Genomic DNA, 20,649 nt, shown 5'->3' with positions numbered 1-20,649 from the left:
CTTCCTGCTTTCTTTCCTCACACTTTAGTTTCATTTCTCTCTGTACAAATGTTGTTTTCTGAATTGTGCAATAACTTACAGTATATTGCCACCTGCTGCTCAAGAAATTCAACAGCATGAGTAAATATGACTTCACCCAGTGCATCAAAAAGTCCTACTGGATTCCAATCATATTTTGAAACCAAAATCCTATAGGATTCTAGCCTGGCTATCACCAGATAAGCTCAACCTTTTAAGATTGAACATTAGTCTGGGAAGATGTGCTGTATTTCTACACAAGAGGCATGATTAATGTAAGTAAGTAAGTAAGTACGTAATATTTATTTATAAAGCACGTTTACAACAGTTCACACTGACCAAAGTGCTGTGCATAGTGTGATAAAAAGAGGTAAAGAAATAAAATGAAATAATATACAATATACAATGAAATACAATAATAATAAAATAAAAAATAAATAAATAACAATACTAAATAAAAGTACACTTAAAACACAAAACCATCAAATTAAGGGGGAGAGAAAGCAAGGGTGTAAAGGTGGGTTTTGAGCCTTGATTTAGGTAAAGTATGTAGGGGAGCGCTGTGACGAATGAAACGGAGGACAAATGAAACATTGCGATTTTCTCCTAAGCCATTCAAAATTGAAACGTCAAAATTGGTCACCAAGCACAGCACGCAAGCCTTGCCAGACCAGGGAAAAATCGTGTTGATATGTCACGCTGATCTTGAGTTAGAGTTTTGAGTTAGAGTTTTGACGTGCGCCAAGTGAATGTTCTATTACGCCGATTTTTTTCAAATATCAAGTTGTATTTATGGCGTCATGTAATGCTATCATGTTCAAACAATAGATTAATTGGTAGTGTAACTTATCCTACTGTATGCAATGTCAAAGTTAGTTAGTTTAGTAGAAAAACAGGTTTTGCTGCGAGAAGTCACTGTCGGGACAAATGGAACATGACGTCTTCTTCCGGTTGACCTTCTATTTTTAAACAAATATGTTGGGCTGATCAAGTGCTCGTCACTCAACATGACTTAAATCTGTGAAATAATTACGTTAAATCAGTATAGTAATGATATTGCTATATAGATATAGCTATGACTCCCACCGACCTCATTAATCCAAATGCGTATTTGAATGCAGCAAATATTATTTGATAATTACTTAAATATTGCGAGAATTCTCCTAAAAAATTAACAGCACTTACAAAACATGTGCCTTGAGAGGTATATTACATGAAAACGTGAATAATGTTTACAGTTTCTTTAGATTTTATAATGTTTCATTTGTCCTACCCCAGCGTTTAAACTGTCCCTGCCACTCGGGACATTTGAAACAAATGACCACTTCTGTTCAAACATAAATTACACCACAATTACGTCATACATATCCTACCAAATATCACAAGATTTTAAGAGACCACACATGTGAGTTGCTGATCACACAAAAAAAACGTTTATTTTTGTAACGTCGTCTTTGAAAACAACGTTTAACCGAAAAGTGTTTCATCCGTCACGGCGCTCCCCTACACCTATACCCTGTGGTGACTGATGGAACATACATACAACTTGTAAAAGTTCTCTAAATGCATGTCATTATTCACCACTTTAGTTGAGGGGCCACAAACATGATGAACTCATGAGCAATTCACCGTTAATTAATGTGAATTGACTATTTATGCATGACTTTAAACTTCATTCACACATTTTAAGGCACAACCTGTTCATCACTTTACCTGAGGGGCCACAGACATGATTAACTAATGAAAATATAATGCTTAGCTAATGAGGACATGCCTATATTTAAACAATGTGGATTCTTCTAGCCTGACGAGCCAGACCCACATCAAGATGTAGGGTCTGGACACTCACCGTAGACAGGGCGCAATCGGAGGGGTGGGATAAACAGTTGTCTTTCAAATTCCCTCCCCGCAATAGGATAACGCTAAACGAATCATCTTCTTGTTTTCAAGTAGCAGGATGCGTAACCTTCCCTCTCCACGCAATAGGATAATGCTAAACTAATCATCTTCTTGTTTTCAAATAACAGGATGCGTTACCGTCGCAACTTCTGGTCGCATGTCAGTCACCATTATGTTAAGCCCACCCACCGACTCTATACACGCTGTGATTGGAACGCTGGTGCTGGGGGTTCTCAGCTCCCTGGCTCAATGGATCGTGCCTAGACTGCCCCGCCAGCCAAATTACATTTGCTGCCGCTAGGGGCGTCTAGATTTCTAGGCTAGGATTCTTCGATATTCTCTGAAAATGATCTTTGGAACACATTTTTCAAAAACCAAGAAATCAACATGATCATGTGTAATTGATCATTATTCTTAATGATTTACCCACTGTACCTAATGCTCAAGATGATTTGTTGTCCATATCTGATGTCATTAATGACAGACAATTAATTCATGTTAATTAATGAGCTTTTCATGTATAAGTAATGCATGAGTTAATGAATGAACTCATGATAACTCATAACATTTAGTTAACATGAATTCATGTGGTATTACTTTTCTTTTTTCTCCATGACAGTGATGTCCATGATTTTGTCCGACAAAAAGTCATCATGACCATGCTTAATTAATCATGATTCATGATGATGTGCCAACCGTACTTAATGCTTAAGATGATGAGTTGTTTATGCATGAATTCATTAATGACAGTTAATTCATGTTAAGTCATAATGATTCATTATATATTAAGGGATGAATTAATGCATGATTCATGCATTAATTCATGCATGAATTCATGAGAATTCATGTACCCTTATCGTAAAATGTTACCGAAATATTGTATTAGTTCATCACCCAGCAAGTAAATGAAAAATTAAATGTTTAACAGTATAAGACATAAACATCTGGTAGGCCTACTTAGGAATAAGATATTACTTCCTACTTAGGAATAACCAAATTCAAATACTCAAGTAAAGTACAGATACATGAAAAAGCGACTTAACTACAGTAATTGAGTACATTTACTGAAGTAGTGTCCACCACTGCAAATCACCCAATTTCAGCCACATTTGGCAGGTGATCCTCTCAAAAAAATATCTGTATCACTAATGGTTCCACAGCTGCAGCCCTTTGAAGATTCAAGTCATTTTAAGCATTGTGGTGAACAATCCTTTTTGTTCAACTTGCAACATTATTGGCTCTTTTGGTATTTCACACACATTAGTGAAACTATGTGAATAGAAGGACATTTTCCAATCGAATTAACAATCAGATCAGACATATCTTGTGTAATTTCCCTTCTGCAAAGCTCTGAAAATGGCTATATATTCATTATGTGAAATACATCATCACCTTTGAGAGCTCCTCATTCAAAAAGTGTGTGACGCAAATTCATCAGATTTTTTCCCCACTCATGTATGGACTAGGTCATGTCCATGCATTAACTTTGGTTGTAATCATTAGGATAATGTCAGAGCATTTTTTTTAATTGGGCTTCATTTTCAAAAATCCCATTTTCATCTTCAAATTCAGTGCATTGTCAGATGCAGAAAAAGCATCAGATGCAGTTTAGATCAGGTATTTCACTTGATGAAGATGACCATGCATGTTTCCATCACATGAAAGTATTCTTAAAAAGGTATGAGGACTCGCACCACTCTAAAATGTGAAAATAAGATGGTCCAACCAGCTATATACTGTAGCAAGAGCTGGAAGAAAACCAGCTAAGACCAGCTAAAACCAGGTACCAGAATAAGTTGGTTCCTAGCTGTTTCCTTTTCAGCAAGTTCCAGAAATGCATACAGTATGTGCATTAACATTACTGCCACACAACTGAGACCTTTGTTCTTCTCTTAAGTACTTCTTGTAAGAATTAGAACAGAAGTACCATTAATAATGCCGAACAAGAATATGTTATGGTCATCTTATTCAACAAATACATTGTACCTGACACAGTCAACAGATACATATCTGGGGGTAAAACCAAATGGCAACTGAAAACAGTGACTTCTCACTTAAATTGCATGCGTACACAGGCAAATTGACTACTTTTGTCAATGTGAGAATCCTTTATTTCCAATATTAAGACACCACTGCTCATTCTTCTGATGTACTACCTTTTTTTATTATTAAGAAATGCATTACATGAAATTTAATTTCATTTTCAAAAGTTGATATTTTGCTAAACTTCTGGGAAGATATAATAAAGTGAATTACTATTGTCTCAGCAATATCATAGTATCATTCAACTTCCACAATGAGTTGCATGCTCAAATGATCTAGTCTTCAGAAAAAAATAGTTTTGCATCACTTCCTTTAGTTGACCATGACCATTATTTACATATCTGTCAATCATCTGATCCTTCAGTATCAGCAAAATCCAGACACCTGGGCAGTCCAAACACAGACTAGCTATCTTGGATCTGTTCAATCTATTTTAAACATGGCATTGACAAGAGTATAAAACCTTCACATACCAAAATTGCATTAATTAATTAGTTATTTTTTAAATAAACCAAAATTGCTTGTTTGTTCGTCTCAACCAGTTAACGTCTTAAACCAGTGCTGTTCGAAATTCTTTGACCTGATTGAATGTCTCCGCCCCCCTCTCCTCCTGAGATCCTGAGTAATGCATCCCCTTTCTAATACCAACTCCTCGGGTTTGTTGGTTGAACTGGTTTAGGTCCCTGCTCCTCCCTTTCCCAACATTCCCTCACCCTCTATGACAAGAGGCAGGCACTCTCTTTGCTGTGCTTCTTGGTTTGCAGTGCTGCCCTTGTGGCCAATTCCAACACCTCCAGGAGGCCCTCCTTAGTCTTGGCTGAGCACTCCACGTAGCCAAAGGCATTGATGCGAATGGCCATGTCCTGGCCCTCCTTTTCTTCAACAGGTTTCTGTTTCCTCATTGCTAGTTCCTGTTGTGTGTACTTGTCATTGCGCAGATCCTTCTTGTTGCCCACCAGAATGATGGGAACATTTGGACAGAGGTTTTTGACCTCTGGAATGAACTTCTCTGGAATGCTCTCCAAAGCGCATGGTTTAACTATGGAGAAAAACATAAGAATGACATCTGCACCGGGGTAAGACAGGGGCCGCAGTCTGTCGTATTCATCCATGCCATTTGTGCCACACAGCTCAAGCTGCACCTGTTTCCCATCAACTTCAATGTGAACGTTACAGCTATCAAATATCATGGGAATCCAGTCTTCAGGAAACGTGTTATCTTTGAAAACTCTAAGAAAAGTACCCTTCCCAGAACAAGGCTTGCCAACGATGACTAGCTTCTTCTGGATCATTTTCAGCTCAGATGCCCTCGTCTCTTCATAAATCTCATCAGTGTAGTGATTTTTCTCCACCATCTCATCTATTTTATTCATCAGCTCTACAACTTGACGGCGGTCACTGCTCTTGTTGTTGAACACATGGTATTGTCCACCACAGCTCTTTATCACTTTCTTCAGTTCAGGCTGGGTAGAGTGCAGATATTCATCAATAGTCTGACCATGCAGTTCATCACTGTGAGTGAACAGGATCATCATGTACTTTGCAGCTCTCTCCCCAAAGAGCTCCTGTAGGGCTCTGACCGCCTTCTGTTCCTCCCTACTGAACTTCCCCACTGCAATCACCAGCAGGATTACATGAGGACCTGGAGACCAGTATGTCATAAATTTCACTACCTCTTTCACATCTGTATCTCTGTCTGTGTGTAAAATACCGGGTGTATCAATCACTTCAATCGGTCTCGGACTACCCATACACACTCCTTCACACACTTGTGTGACTGAGTTATCTGAGTGAAATGCTTCTCTCCCTAGGATGGTGTTGCCCACAGCACTCTTTCCCTCTCCAGTCGTTCCAATCAGCACGATTCTCAGAGATGGACCTATAAGCAAAGGCAAGGGTATGCGATATGGGCAAAAGTAAATAAATAAACAAAATCCAAAAGTGAATAAATTAAAAAAAATGCATGTTTAATATTACAAGTCTACTACTATTATCTCACTCATGCCAATTGGATATTAACTGTTCCTAAAAGAGGTCTTCACTGTCTATTTAAAACTGAAGCATTCACATTAAATAAAAAGTAAAACACTCCACCACCAGCGCAAGACATTAACTAAAGGTCAGAGTGATGTCAATATATGGGAGATTATGCTTATACAGTCTGTTAAGGGACATGGTGAGAATTGTTTTAACTTAAGTTAATTTAATATTTCTTGAACTCTTCTTGGGTTCTCTTTTATGCCTCATGTTCTGTTTCAGAGTAATGATTCTGTATATCTACGATATAAAGATAAATTTAAAGGTAGTGTCGTGGAAAAAAACACTGACTTTTACTTAACTTTAAATCTAACTTAGCACTCTGAACAAAAACCAGCGGAGAATGATCTGAGATGAGAAGTGGCCGCTTGTGGCCTTTATTCGCAGAGTCCTCCAAGGCACAACTCTGAACAAGCAGAGCCTAAGTGTTGCCGAGCAGGAGTCACGAATGATGGATGCCCTCTGCAGCGGGATGTCCACGACCCAGGCCTTGGGGAGAAGGTGCGCACGTTCTGAAGAATCTCCCTTTGGGAGAGGGGTTTTAAGTGTCCCCACAACACCTCCTTTGTTTACTTCTGGCCAATCTTGCCCAAGTGTCTTCCCATTAAGTAAATAGGAGACCCTTGTCTTCCAATCAATATAAAAATGATATCATACGTGGATGAGGCCACTTGGCCTGCCCCTTAAATGATTTAATTACTCTACAGTAGGCCTGGGGCTACAATGGGCCTGGTTCATGACCGGGACATGACCGCACAGCTGTGTGTGTGTGTGTTTGTGTGTTTGTGTGTATGTATGTACTGTATGTGTGTGCATGTGTGTGTGTGTGTGTGTGTGTGTGTGTGTGTGTGTGTGTATATATGTGTGTGCATGTGTGTGTGTGTGTGTGTCATCATCCTTCTGCTCCTGCCGAGCAACACATGAGGCCTACAGTACATGACAATTTACCACAGTAGCCCAAAGAAATCCAAATATGGGAAAACAGGTAGGCTAAGTAGCAGTAAACCACTACGCAAGTTGAGTAGGGCCCTGCAAGTTAATCAAGGCCCCTTCCACCCATCCCCCCTTTAGCAAGATTTTGCTTAGGGCTCTATGGTCTGAACTGGCACTGCCACATGGTAATAGAGGAGTTCTGCTTTCAACCGAAGTACCAATAAAAAGCTTCAGGTTTTAACTAAGGACTGTCACTAATTTACTTTGTAATTGTGTTAAAAAGTCTTAATAGAAGATTTAGCGGTGTATACCTTTCTAAGTATCTCACCTGTCTTAAAGTGAACAGAAACAGGCTGGCTCTTTCCTCCATGTTGGAGCTGTGTGTAGACTACAACAGTGTAATCAGTTCCTGATTTCAGGCCGGTGATGTCTGCGCTGCATGACTTGGTAGACATGGACTGTGGCTCAGTCCCGTCACTCTGGTAAGAGACCAGGAAACTGTGTGGAGTCTGCTTCATCTCAGGAGGCACCTCCCAGCTGAGGCTAGCAGATGATGTAGTGATGGATCCCACAGTCAGACTCTCTGGGACTGGAATCTCTGGACAGATTGAGAAGGTTGTGCAAAATCATGAAGTTCAGCCATTTGACAGAATGCTATCAGAAAACTGGCTTAAACGTATTGGTGAAAACTGTGTGATGTGTGGTTTTGCAACCCCAATTCCAAAAAAGAAATAATAAAAACAGAATGTGACCATCTGCAATTCTCGTAAACCCATATTTAGCTACAAATACAGTATATCATAGACAAGATATAGACAGTATACAAATGCTGAAAATGACAACTTTGACTATTTCATGGAAAATATAAGCACATTTTAATTTTGATGCCAGCAAGACGTCTCAAAAAGATTGGATGGGATCAACAAAAGGCTGGAAAAGTTGTGTGAAACCATAATTTGGTATACACAGCATCACGGAGAGACTCTAGCTGTGGAGGCATTCATCACTCTGTGTAAACCTGTGTTGATGAAACAATATAAGATTGTTTCTTAACATGAAATTGTTAAGGATTCGGGGATTTCATCATCTACAGTACATGATATCATGATATCCAGAGAAATCTTGGGACAGTGCTGTTTCTGTAAAGATAATCATTGTATGGGCTATGAGCACAGTTTAATGCTCCATTCACAAATGCTAGTGTAAACTATATCATGCAAACATGCAGACATTTTATTAGACATGATACATCGGTAACACTTTATAATAAGGGTACATGAATTCTCATGAACTAATGCATGAATTAATGCATGAATTACACATTAGTTATCCATTAATATATCATGAATCATTATGACTTAACATGAATTAACTGATTGTCATTAATGAATTAATACATGTGGTGCTTTAAATGTATGAAGTTTGAAGTCATGCAAAAATTTTCAATTTACATTAATTAATGATGAATTACTCATGAGTTCATCATGTTTGTGGCCCCTCACGTAAAGTGGTAAATGGACCCTTCTTTATCACTGACAAAAGAAGTGGATTCTTCAATATTCTCTGAAAATGGTCTTAATTAGTTCATGATGAGTTAATGTATAGTTTACTTACCCCTTGGAGTACATTTCAAAAACCTAGAAATCACCATGATCATGTGTAATTGATCATTAATCATAATGATTTTACCACTACCTAATGCTCAAGATGAATTTGTTGTCCATACCTGATGTCATTAATGACATACTATTAATTCATGTTTATTAATGAGATTTTCATGTATAATTAATGCATGAGTTAATGAATTAACTCATGATAATTCATGACATTTAGTTAACATGAATTCATGTGTAATTACTTTTCTTTTTTCTCCATGACGGTGATGTCCAAGATTTTGTCTGACAAAGTCATCATGATCATGCTTAATTAATCATGAATCATGATGATGTGCCAACCGTACTTAAAGGGACACTTCACCGATTAGCATTAAGCTTTGTATCTTTAGAAAACCAGTCATGTTTTTGAATGGCCGTGCAACATTCCCTCAGTTTGCCTTGAGACGGGAGAAATACGGTTTTCAATGTTGGACTTCCTGCTTTCAATGATGTAAAAATCGTCATTTTACATCATTGAAAGCAGGAAGTCCTATATCTTTGTCGAGTAGATGAAACTACAAACACTTTCCTCATTTTTCCAAGAGGGGGGGCTAGCGGTGGGACTTCACTTGCAGAAACCAAAATATATAGCCGCCATCTTTTTTGGAAGCGGTCTGTGGAGAAAGCTTAAGTAACTACGATTTAATATTAAATACTAATTCATTGAATGCTGATATTGAAACTGATATGGCAAATGGGAATTCTGAAGATCTGGTATGTGAATTTGATGCGCGAGATGACCTGTACGAGCTGTAATACAGCACAGAACATCAAGGCCTCCATCAAGGCCTGCAGCAAGCCTGGACGTCGATTAGGATCATTGGCTGTCGATTAGCCTTTGCCTGGGCTAGCTCCGGCTAGCTCAAACTAGAATGGACTAGCTCTCACAAGGTCAGTTATCCTAATGTTATTCACAAGTTATTGCACTTAGCGATACTAATACTTGTTAAAGGTCGGGTATTCTAGCATATGCTGTCAATTTGCGGGACATTTGACATGGAAATATGTTAATTAACGTTTTGTTTTTTTTCGCGATTTTTTCGCTAATTCCTTTTGAAGACCAGCAACATTGATATATGGCCACAAGATTGAGTACAACATAAAACAATGATCGTTTTAATTTTAGAATCGTTATTAATGCCAAAATGTTACATTAATGAGTCCTTCTGTCTACTTCCTGGTGGGTGCTGGTAAGGCAGTGAAAGGCAGGGAATTCTGGGAGTTGCTGGATTTTATCCACATGACTTTTTTCTCCCATCTCAGGGGAAAATGAGGGAATGATGCACGACCATTCGAAAATATGACTGGGTTTCTAACAATAAAAAGCTTAATGTAAATGGGTGAAATGCTCCTTTAATGCTTAAGATGATGAGTTATGTATGTATTAATTCATTAATGACAATCAGTTAATTCATGTTAAGTCATAATGATTCATGATATATTAATGGATTAACTAATGCGTAATTCATGCATTAATTCATGCATTAGTTCATGAGAATTCATGTACCCTTATTATAAAGTGTTACCGATACATCTTATTTGAGCCTGACCTCGAGCCTGACCTCATTTAAATTGGACTGAGGTGAAAAGGTCATGTGTTTAGACCAATCAAAATGTGCCATTCTTTTGAGAAATCATGGACTCCTCTGGGCTACTATGTTTTACAACCAGTGGGACCTGCTGACCTTCTCAAAGTGAATGATAACACTAAAACAAGGGGCTACGTTACGATTCTGGAGGAGCAGATTTGCCAGTGGTATGAATAATTGTGTTCCTAATACTGCTCTTCAGACAATGCCTTTTTCAGGGAAGATTTTTAATATTTTAGGAAAAAAATGCCAAAATGAATTCTGCACAGGAGAAGAGTGCATGTGCTACAGTACAATGGCCCGTCTGCATAATGTGCATCATGGCATGAACAATATGATTAAGACGCCAGACTGTTGAGCAGCTGAAATCCTATATCGGGCAGCAATGGAACATTTCATTTTCAAATCTCAGTTCCTTAACATTTACAGAATGTTGTTAAATGAAGAATGAAGTTTTTTTTCCCCAAAGAAAACAAAATTCCTCTCCTTCAACAGTTGACATGTTGTCTTTGAATTATTCTCACTTAAATACAGGGTTGAATGATATGCAAATCATTGCATTTTTTCCACATTATACATAGCGTCACAACTTTTTCGGAAATTAGGAAAAAATGTGCTATATGTTGTTGCTGCTGCTGCTGCTGTTGTTGCTCGGAGCGCCGTGGCGGATGAAACGGAGGACAAATGAAACATTGCGATTTTCTCCTAAGCCGTTCAAAATTGAAACGTCAAATTTGTCACCACACACAGCACGCAAGACTTGCCAGACCTGGGGAAAATCGTGTTGATACGTCAAGCTGATCTTGATTTAGACACGGGAAGGCATTTTGACGTGCGCTGAGTAAATATTCTGTTATGGCGATTTTTTCAAATATCAAGTTGTATTTACGGCGTCATGTAATGCTATCACGTTTAAACATTAGATGAATTGGTAGTGTAACTTATCCTACTGTATGCAATGTCAAAGTTAGTTATAGGAGAAAAACAGGTTTTGCTGCGAGAAGTCACTGTCGGGACAAATGGAACATGACGTCATCTTCCGGTTGACCTTGTATTTTTAAACAAATATGTTGGGCTGATCAAGTGCTTGTCACTCAACATGACTTAAATCTGTGAAATAATTAAGTTAAATCAGTATAGTATAGATATAGCTATATAGATATAGCTATGACTCCCACCGACCAATGTGCATTTGAATGCAGCAAATATTATTTGATAATTACTTAAATATTGCGAGAATTCTCCTAAAAATTGAACAGCACTTACAAAAAATGTCGCTTGACAGGTATATCACATGAAAACGTGAATAATGTTTACAGTTTCTTTATATTTTATAATGTTTCATTTGTCCTACCCCAGCGTTTAAACTGTCCCTGCCACTTGGGACATTTGAAACAAATGACCACTTCCATTCAGACTTAAATTACACCACAATCGTCATACATATCCTACCAAATATCACAAGATTTTAAGAGACCACACATGTGAGTTGCTGATCATACAAAAAAAAATGTTTATTTTTGCAACGTTTGAAAACAATAACGTTTAACCGAAAATTGTTTCATCCGTCACGGCGCTCCCCTACAGTAGAACCAAAAATGGTTCTATTGCATACTTCATATATGGCACCCCTAAATTGTTCTTTCTTAACTTAACAATTGCTGTGATGCTCTATAAGTTAAGTGAAATTGTATTTGAAATACGTATTTGCATTCAACAATAATTTACCTGTTTTAAAGATTTGGCTGCTGGGTTTGCTTTGGCAGCCATTGCTTAGTACAGTGTACACACTGATGGTGTAATCTCCTCCAGGATATAGGCCTGTGAGTGTGTAACTGGGTGAATTTCTGTGGATGGGTTCTATGCATTTCTGATGATTCTGATTCTGAAGCTCCAGCAGGTAAGATACCTGGTCCACTCCGACAGGTTTGGTCCACTTCAGATGGGCTGTCAATGACCTCAAATCCACAGTGAGATTATCTGGTGGAGGAACCGCTGCAGAGAATATTGAGGTTAGGAGGAACCGTAACATTTTATGTGATCATAACCACAAAGATTTCACTACTCTACTTTTTGACAAAATACACTCACATGACTCACGCTAACTTGAGCATATTCAAGCATTAGCGCATATACATTCTTCATTGTTTGTAGAGTAATTGGTGTCTGTGTCAAACACTACTGCGAAAGTGAGAGTTATTGTTATGGTCGCAGGTCAGTTGTCATTATGTTAAGCCTGCCAAATGACTCTATACATGATGTGATTGGCCCAATAGAAGTTTAATTATTTCCAGCTCGCAAGCCAATGGAGAGTTGCTAGACTATCCTGGCAGCAATTACATTTGCTACCACTAAGGTGCGTCTAGATTTGTAAGCTAAGTTTTATCTGTTTTACCGACCAAGAGTAGACTTACCTCTGTGTATGTAATGTGCCTTATCATGCCTTGGTACAGATGTATATCTCACCTGTGTGAACAGATCTCTCCACACATGAGCTCTTCAATGAGCCATCTTCACTGATGGTGGCCACAGCAAAGTTATACTTCTCTCCTGGATTCAGTTCTGTCACCTTCAGACCCAAACCTGCCACTACTATTCTGTGTAGCTTTTGACCTCCTGTCCAGGTCACTCTGAACCTGTGGGGTCCAGGAGCGCCCTCTGGTGGTGACCAGCTTAAGGACACAGAGTCTGGCTGCACTGAAGTGAACTGGATCTGCCCAGGAGGAGGAACATCTGGAAACATAGGAGAAGGTGCCAGACTAAATGGTAATGGTTTCAACACTAAATAATTAGGGCCCGAGCACCTAAGCTGCAAAGCCCTGTTTCTATTATTTTCTAGCATTATTTTTAGGGCCCGATCACCGGGGGTGCAGGCTGTGCCTTATTATTTCTGTAAGAATTATAAGGAGTCCACGCAGAGTGTCTGTAGGAACCCTATTTTGGTTGTTTTGATTATGCAAATGTTATTCAAATGTTTTGATTATTCAGCTGTTGATTATTCAACAGCTGTGCTGCTTAGATCCCTAATAATAATACGAATAATTCCTTACAGAAACAATCGGTGCTCTGGCCCTAATAGAATGTAACGTAAAGTAATTACTTGATGTAACAGAATTGGTCAAAATATGCATGGTAACAAATTGAAATTGAATGATACTCCACTGGACATAGTGGTGAGACAACGGACAAAGGGTCATTACCTCTTCTTTGCTGTGTCTCGGGCTGAAGATCCTCCACCAAAAGAGAGTTGTGTTTCTTGAGAGCCTCATAAAACCTCTCTTGTGCTACGGCTCCTTTCTTCTCCAGCATGGTTATGAGGGCAAAGTTCTTACCCTGGCTGGTTGTTTTGCATTCCACCTCTTCCCTCTCCAGGCGAGAGAGGACCCCGCCACTCTCCAGGTGGATAAGAAGAGGTGCAAGGACATCAAGACGCATCTCAAGCTCCCCCTTGTGCTTCTTGAAGAACTCTTGGCCTGATTTCAAATAATGGTAATAACAAAGAAGTTATGTGATTTGTTTGATAGTGCCTCCCCAAAGGACTGGTTCTGGTTAGGCAACTCTTCAAATGATCATGAACACTGAAATGATAGAAAACATACCCTGACCTCCCCACGCCAAACTGGCCATAGCTGTGATGGGGCTGTAAAAACATCGGAAAGGAACAGGACACAGGAACACAAAGAGGTTAGTCTGAGTGTGTGTGCTGATATACTAAATTGATGTATACCTGATATACCCTGATATACTAAATTGAAGTGTAATTGCAGAGTAACAACAACCTGGGGTCTATTTACGGTATTTAACTTTTGATTGAGAGCAAAACTGCGTTAATTGTTGGAGTTTTGTGTTTATTTGAAGTGTGTGTGTGTGTGTGTGTGAGAACAGACCGTAAGTGCAGTGTTTCCCCTAGGTTACATGCATGCATTGCGTATAGCGGCACACCAGAATGCTGCCGCAGAAGTAAAAAGAGGAAACAAAAGCAGCCGGGTGAACTTTCTTGTTCCTCTTCTGGTTTGATGGCAACAAAAAACTACATCTATTAATGACAGGAATCTATCTCTCTCTCTCTCTCTCTCTCTTGTGTGTGTGTGTGTGTGTGTGTGTTATTCGTAGGCTCTCCAACCGTTTATCCGACTGATTCAAACTTCTCAGGTGTCTTGCTAAGGACATGAGTCAGTGCATAAGGAAAAGAATAAGAAATATGAAAGAGCTTAAAATGAAGCTTTTGCTGCTCTAGACACTCAGATTCTCAAAACGCCGCACTGAATCACAAAGACTACCCATCTACCTAAAACATCTGGCCTGATGGAAGGTCATGCCACTGCGCATACAGAAGGTCTATTGCATTACCTTTGGGCAGGAAGCGATCCTTAACGTAGCCTAAGTTTTAAACACTTTGGATAAATTTAGACTCACCGCGAAACTCCCTTCTTCTTGAACCGAAAGAGTGACAAGTGCCAGTTTGGACAGATGTTGGTAGGCTACCCAGTCTGTGGAGCTGGATGGCTATTCTTGATAAAAGTGTTATAAAATGTGTGTTATCATCTCTTCTTGACATAATACGCAGTTGTTTACACACTTGAAGAAAACCCGACAAGTGTACTGAGAGCAAAGAGACTGGTTGCTTCCTGCTCTCTTTCCTCACACTTTAGTTAATTTCCTCTCCGTACAAAGGTTGTTTTCTGAATTGTACAATAACTTACAGTATATTGCCACCTGCTGCTCAAGACATTCAACAGCATGAGTAAATAGGACTTCACCCAGTACATCAGAAAGTGCAGCATTCCATTCAGATTTTGGAACCAAAATCCGATAGGATTCTAGCCTGGCTATCACCAGACTAGACTCAATATTTTAAGATTGAACATTAGTCTGGGAAGACGGCGCTGTATTTCTACTGCACAAGAGGCATGATTAATGGGCATAGTAGTTCAAATGACTCTGTACACATTTGGATAGTCCTTCAACCAATCAGACCAATGATCCAGGTGCACCTGGTGGATAAGCCAGTTTGTGATTGGTTCCAGAAAACGTGGACAGGAAGCAGGAGAGATGGAGAGGTCTCCAACCTGAGCTGCAGGGCAAAATCCAATCGTCGGCAGATCGGACTGGGTTTACCCAGTCTAAAAAGATTCCTAAATCCTATAGGATTGTTGCTATTGGAATATAGGAATTTGGTTCCAAAGTCTGATAATGACTTGACCTCTGACCCTCTCCAAGTAACAGACCTGCAGAGGAGACAGACTCACTGTACAGTCAAAGATCGTATAGTTACTAAGATGAATCTTAAAGGGGGTTTTCAATGGAATGAAATGGCACCACTTCCGCCTCCTAAAGGGGCGTGATCAGTGACGAGATAATCGGTGTAGAAGCAGCAGAAGCAGGTGCCGTTGATAACAGGTGGCCTGCGCTATTAGCGGAGACAGGGACAGATCGTGAACAAAGTTATTTTTCTATGTATTTATCTCGCTGGAAAATACGATTTCAATGTGGGAATGTTAGAAAGACGTGTGCCTTGTAGAATATGGGTTTGTTACTTGCATTGCTGAATGTAGGGCTAAGGGAATGGTCATAATCCGAGATAAGGTTTATTTCTCCCATAGAAATACATTGACACCGGAGCTCCCGTTTGCCTCCTAAATGGGAGTGGCAGTTGCGAACCCTACGTCACAATGAAACTAGAATTTACCTTCATATGAATCGTCTCGCTTTATAAACCGTCTCTGGTACAGTGCTCTTCTCACATGTGCTGCTTTTCCAGATGTCAAAAGTGATTCAACTTTTATAAATGGAATTTTAATCCCAGACGTCCAAGCACTACCTCCCCTCTTAATCTGTCATTTTACATGCAATGTGTGCACTTTGATTGGCGATTGTGGTTGAAAACATATTAGATTATGAAGAGTTCAGATGCAAAAGCCTCTAAAAGCCACTTTTGTAAAGAATGAGATAACGATGGTGAGTGAATGCTCTTCACATACAGTGTGAGTTAATTCAATAATAATTATTAGCTTCAAAACTCACTAAATACCATTCTCTACCTGGTCTGAAATATTGATATGTAGGTGAAACCCTATAGGAGCCTGATTCAAAATGCTCATTTAAAAGAAAAGTAGTCAGACAGATTTAGAGGCTTTTGCATCTGAACCCTTCATATATATGTATATACTTGTTTGATCCCATGAGGGGAATTCGGTCTCTGCAATTATCCCAATTCGTGAATTAGTTAACAGCACGCAGTGAACACACACTGAGGTGAAGCACACACTTACCCAGAGCAGTGAGCTGCCTGCCCAACAGCGGCACTCGGGGAGCTGTGAGGGGTTAGGTGCCTTGCTCAAGGGCACTTCAGCCGTGGACTGGTCAGAGAACGAACCGGCAACCCTCTGGTTACAAGCTCGAAGCCCTATCCAGTAGGCCACGACTGCCCTCAATACGACTCCTGTTTACTGATGAGTAGTTAATCATCATAATGTATCAGTAATGTACAGATGCACATTTAGTGTGGATTATGAAAATGTGAATGATGTGTAACAGATGTGATAATTCCAAATTTTCATGTTACTTTCCCAAAGTACAAATCTCAAGATCTCCTTATATGGGCAAATACAGTAGCTTTTTTTGTAGGCGAACTACAGAGGTGCTTCACCAAAGCGAAGAGGAGGAGAAATCGACGTCTCTGCATAGTCTATCTGCATCTCCACCCTCTTCTACACTTCCATGACCTACCTTAAACAACGTTGTGTACTGTTTACACTGTTTACTGGCTACATCAGCCCACATGCACAACCCCTCCCTTCATCCCCCTGACTCGACTGTGGTCTAACTTCATATTTGACCAATGGCTGATACCCTTGTACTTCAAACATGCACTGCTGCTATAATTTTTATATCACTGTGTTTACTTTTCTCTTATCTGTAAAAATATTTATGCTATAATTGTTATATTACTATGCTTACATTGTCTTGTCCATATTTATTGCAGGTCGACCGCTAGACTTTAACCCTGCACTGTTGCACTGTTGGATACAACTCATACTGAATCACAGTACCAATCCTCAGTACATTCATGTGGATCCTTGTTTTAGTATTAACTTTAGTACATTTTACTGTTCTTTTTAGCCATGCATGTTGATTTGTTATTTTATCATCCTGTTAGTGTATGCTGTGTGGTGTCTTAAGCTACTGGGAATTTCTCCAAGGGGATCAATAAAGTATCTATCAAGGCTATTTATCTATATCTGACTTTTACTGCTTTATTTGGATCAGATTACAAACGCTCTTGCACACATCTTTTGTGGGAACAGGTGCGTTGGAATAGTTAACCAGTTTTACTTAAAAGAGAGAATCCTGCACACTGGCCATTATGCATGCAAACATTTATTCACAGTATTCACAACGTTTCGGTCATAGACCTTCCTCACCTGAAAAGAATGAAAGACGTGAATCAAAAGCACAAAACCTGTTGCCATTGACAGCGTCAGCGGTCATTACATGTAGCCTACTTTGCCTTTACTAATATTTGCTCTGCTGTAGCTCCAAGGCCATAACCAGAACAAAGGAGGACTAATGTAGAATGGCTACCTTTTAAATTATTATTTTCCTAAATAAACAAGTCAAATGTCCATGTCAGTTGTATGAAATTCATCAGTACCAGCAAGTTGTCAAAATACTCTTTAAATGCATTATACTTTGCAAGAAGTCGTAGCCATGGAGTCAACATTGGGGGGACCAAATGACAGGTCACCCCAATTTTTGCCATTATATTTCCTCAAAATAATGACTTTAAACTCACAGTACACTGAATTTGTGTTATTTGATCTGCCTGTGGTAGCTATCTCTACTCTGACAGGCATCAAGTGTGGAGGAAGAAGCTACTACACTAAATCAGAGGGACAAAAGTAGCCTATGCATCTCAAACTGGACTCAGATATATATATATATTTTAAAAAGGTCAGAACAGCAACATGATTTAGGTTAGGTGTAACCTACAGCGTGGAGCACATGTATTTGATACCATGCTAAAGTTGCCTAAAAGAGGAATATAAAATCATCATTTGACAATTGCTTCTATAATGCCTTAATTAAAAGAATAGTAAAAATCAAACCGCTAAGGACACCAAATTTCTTTGTGATTGAAGAATGTATCGTAAATAAATTAAAAAAAAAAATCCTTAAATGCTAGGGGGCATAAGTATTTGACCCCTATGTTAGATTCCCATAGGAGCAGGAGGATTTGTTATATGTTTTTATTTTTAAAGGCCAGCTATTTCACGGATCCAGGATATTATGCATCCTGATAAAGTTCCCTTGACCTTTGGAATTAAAATAGCCCCACATCATCACATACCCTTCACCATAGCTAGAGATTGGCATGGTGTTTTTCCATTTTGCCTATTAGCCTGTTTGATTTGCATTTAGCTCAATGAGCACTCAACAATAACATAAAAAAAAAACAGTAAAAAAATAATAAGGGCAGTAAGCTATGTATAAGAATAAAGGAATAAATACAGTTTGTACATTTACAAATAAATAGATGCTATGGGTGGAATGGGTTTATACAATTGTCCGGAGGGAGTATTGTTGCATTTGACATTGTTTCACAGATCATCCCATTTTCAGTGATTGTTGTGGCATAAGTGAGGTAATTCTCTGCCAATCTGTGTCTGTAGTTGAAGTGACCAGTGAAGTGAAGAGTCGCCAATCTCTGAATATTTTTCATATGTGGCATTCTGAAACCACAGAATCATTTTATGCAGCTGCATCCAGAGACTTTATATTGTTGAGGTGAAAGGCAATAATGTACTTTAGCCTCCTTGACACAGCTTTTGTTTGTTGACTCTCTGTGTGAGGCTACAACAGTCCCCTCACCGAGGTGTTCAGGTCTACTGAATCTGAGTGTAATAACTGACTAATAATTAACTAATAAAAGACAGACATGCAAGGCATTATCCCATATAATGCCACCATACCTGCATGAAACCATTTACTGACATAGGACATGCACATCAAACTTTTCTGTGAAAACTGTATACCTGTATATCTATCTTGGTTTTTCTCATAAATACGTGTGCATGTGTGTGTGTGTGTGTGTGTGTGTGTGTGTGTGTGTGTGTGTGTGTGTGTGTGTGTGTGTGTGTGTGTGTGTGTGTGTGTGTATGTGAGTGTGTGTGTGTGTGTGTGTGTGTGTGTGTGTGTGTGTGTGTGTGTGTGTGTGTGTGTGTGTGTGTGTGTGTGCGTCCAAAGATCTTATCTTATTTTGTCTGGATGTTTGGAAGTGTAGGGTGGAAAAATGCCAAGGTCTAGGGAGGAGCAAACCAAGTCACTGATTGTACACTTGTTTTTTTTTTTTGTTTTTTTATCTCAAAGAAGTTAACCAAGGTTCTGCACTTGTGCTTTTGCTATTGAAAGGCAGAGCAAAGGGAGGTGTGGCTTGACCCAGCCCAGGTGATATACTCCGTTGCGACAGCCCTAATTTCCATAAACATCAAGAGCTAAGCTATTTATCATTTTGATTCCATAAGAGCTAAGTGATCCTCTTGCCATCAGCAGCAGAAACATGTTGGACCATCTGAAACACTATCAAGCCATTCTGGCCATAACTATTATATGTGGGTAAGTCATTAAACACTTTATAGTCTGTTATTCCACTGCTTGGTTGAATTCCCACTTCGTTTTACATCTAGAACAGTGCATTTTGTGTGGTCGAACAACGTGTTGTCCATTATCCCTTACTCAGTTAATTTATTTCCAATCATTTATGCTTCATTTGTGTTATCAGGCTTCACCTGAGTGCTCAAGCTTATATGATAGCTTATCATGGGTTCCATATACATATGTTTTTAGAACAAATCAAACCGGGAGTAATATCCCATACATAAAATAATTAACAGATGGAGTGATATGCTATCTATGTTTCATGTCTATTATAGTGTCTAGTAACCCATTCCATATTGTTCGCTCTCATGACATTGCATAACTATATTTGTTATGGGGAAAAAAGTCCAGATATAATAGTGGGCCAACTTTAGCAAATTGCATTTTATATTTAACAATTTGGATCCATGTTTGGTCTGAATTCTTATAAATATTTGAGTAGTGTGGCCAGATGACCATGTTTCCAAGAATTCTCGTAAGTGTAGAATCTGCCATTCAGAATAGGCTACATATGAGTGATGCGGCTCTATGGCAATTTTAAGGTTTCAGCCTCCATCTTTATAGGATATGTTTGCCAAGGAGGAAAATATTGTACCTGCAATTCTAGCTCTGCCTTTCGCGTTCGTTGGTCAGTTACTGAACGACAGAGTTGTGCTCGCGGCTGTGGGAAACCCCTAACATTGAATCTCTGTTCTCTGACTCTTCGTATGAAGATAGAAGACCATGCTAGTGTTATCTTGAATTACATATCTTGTACAGTAATGTCGAATAATGTTGGCATTAATAAATTGTAGCTGAATATAAGCCAAAATATCAAA

The 20,649-nt window shown here is 39.0% G+C and overlaps 1 protein-coding gene across 2 annotated transcripts; it reads right to left on the bottom strand.

Annotated features, from left to right (window-relative positions):
- Positions 1-4,022: 4,022 nt before the first annotated feature.
- On the bottom strand, positions 4,023-14,763 carry LOC134068493 (uncharacterized). Of its 2 annotated transcripts, none has more exons than XM_062524140.1 (7): positions 14,591-14,763; positions 13,774-13,814; positions 13,375-13,647; positions 12,641-12,907; positions 11,903-12,169; positions 7,259-7,528; positions 4,023-5,839 (listed from the first exon to the last, which is right to left on the bottom strand). In XM_062524140.1, the coding sequence occupies exons 2-7, from the start codon at positions 13,799-13,801 to the stop codon at positions 4,677-4,679; spliced, it is 2,268 nt and encodes a 755-aa protein (XP_062380124.1). In that variant the 5' UTR covers positions 13,802-13,814; positions 14,591-14,763; the 3' UTR covers positions 4,023-4,676. The 2 variants fall into 2 exon arrangements, with proteins under 2 accessions (XP_062380124.1, XP_062380125.1); XM_062524141.1 differs by having other exon boundaries at positions 13,780-13,814.
- Positions 14,764-20,649: the final 5,886 nt, after the last annotated feature.

Source organism: Sardina pilchardus, chromosome 21 (assembly GCF_963854185.1).
Source record: "Sardina pilchardus chromosome 21, fSarPil1.1, whole genome shotgun sequence".
Classification (NCBI taxonomy): Eukaryota; Metazoa; Chordata; class Actinopteri; order Clupeiformes; family Clupeidae; genus Sardina; species Sardina pilchardus.
Note: the sequence above shows the minus strand (reverse complement) of the source record. Positions and strands in the feature narration are given on the sequence as shown.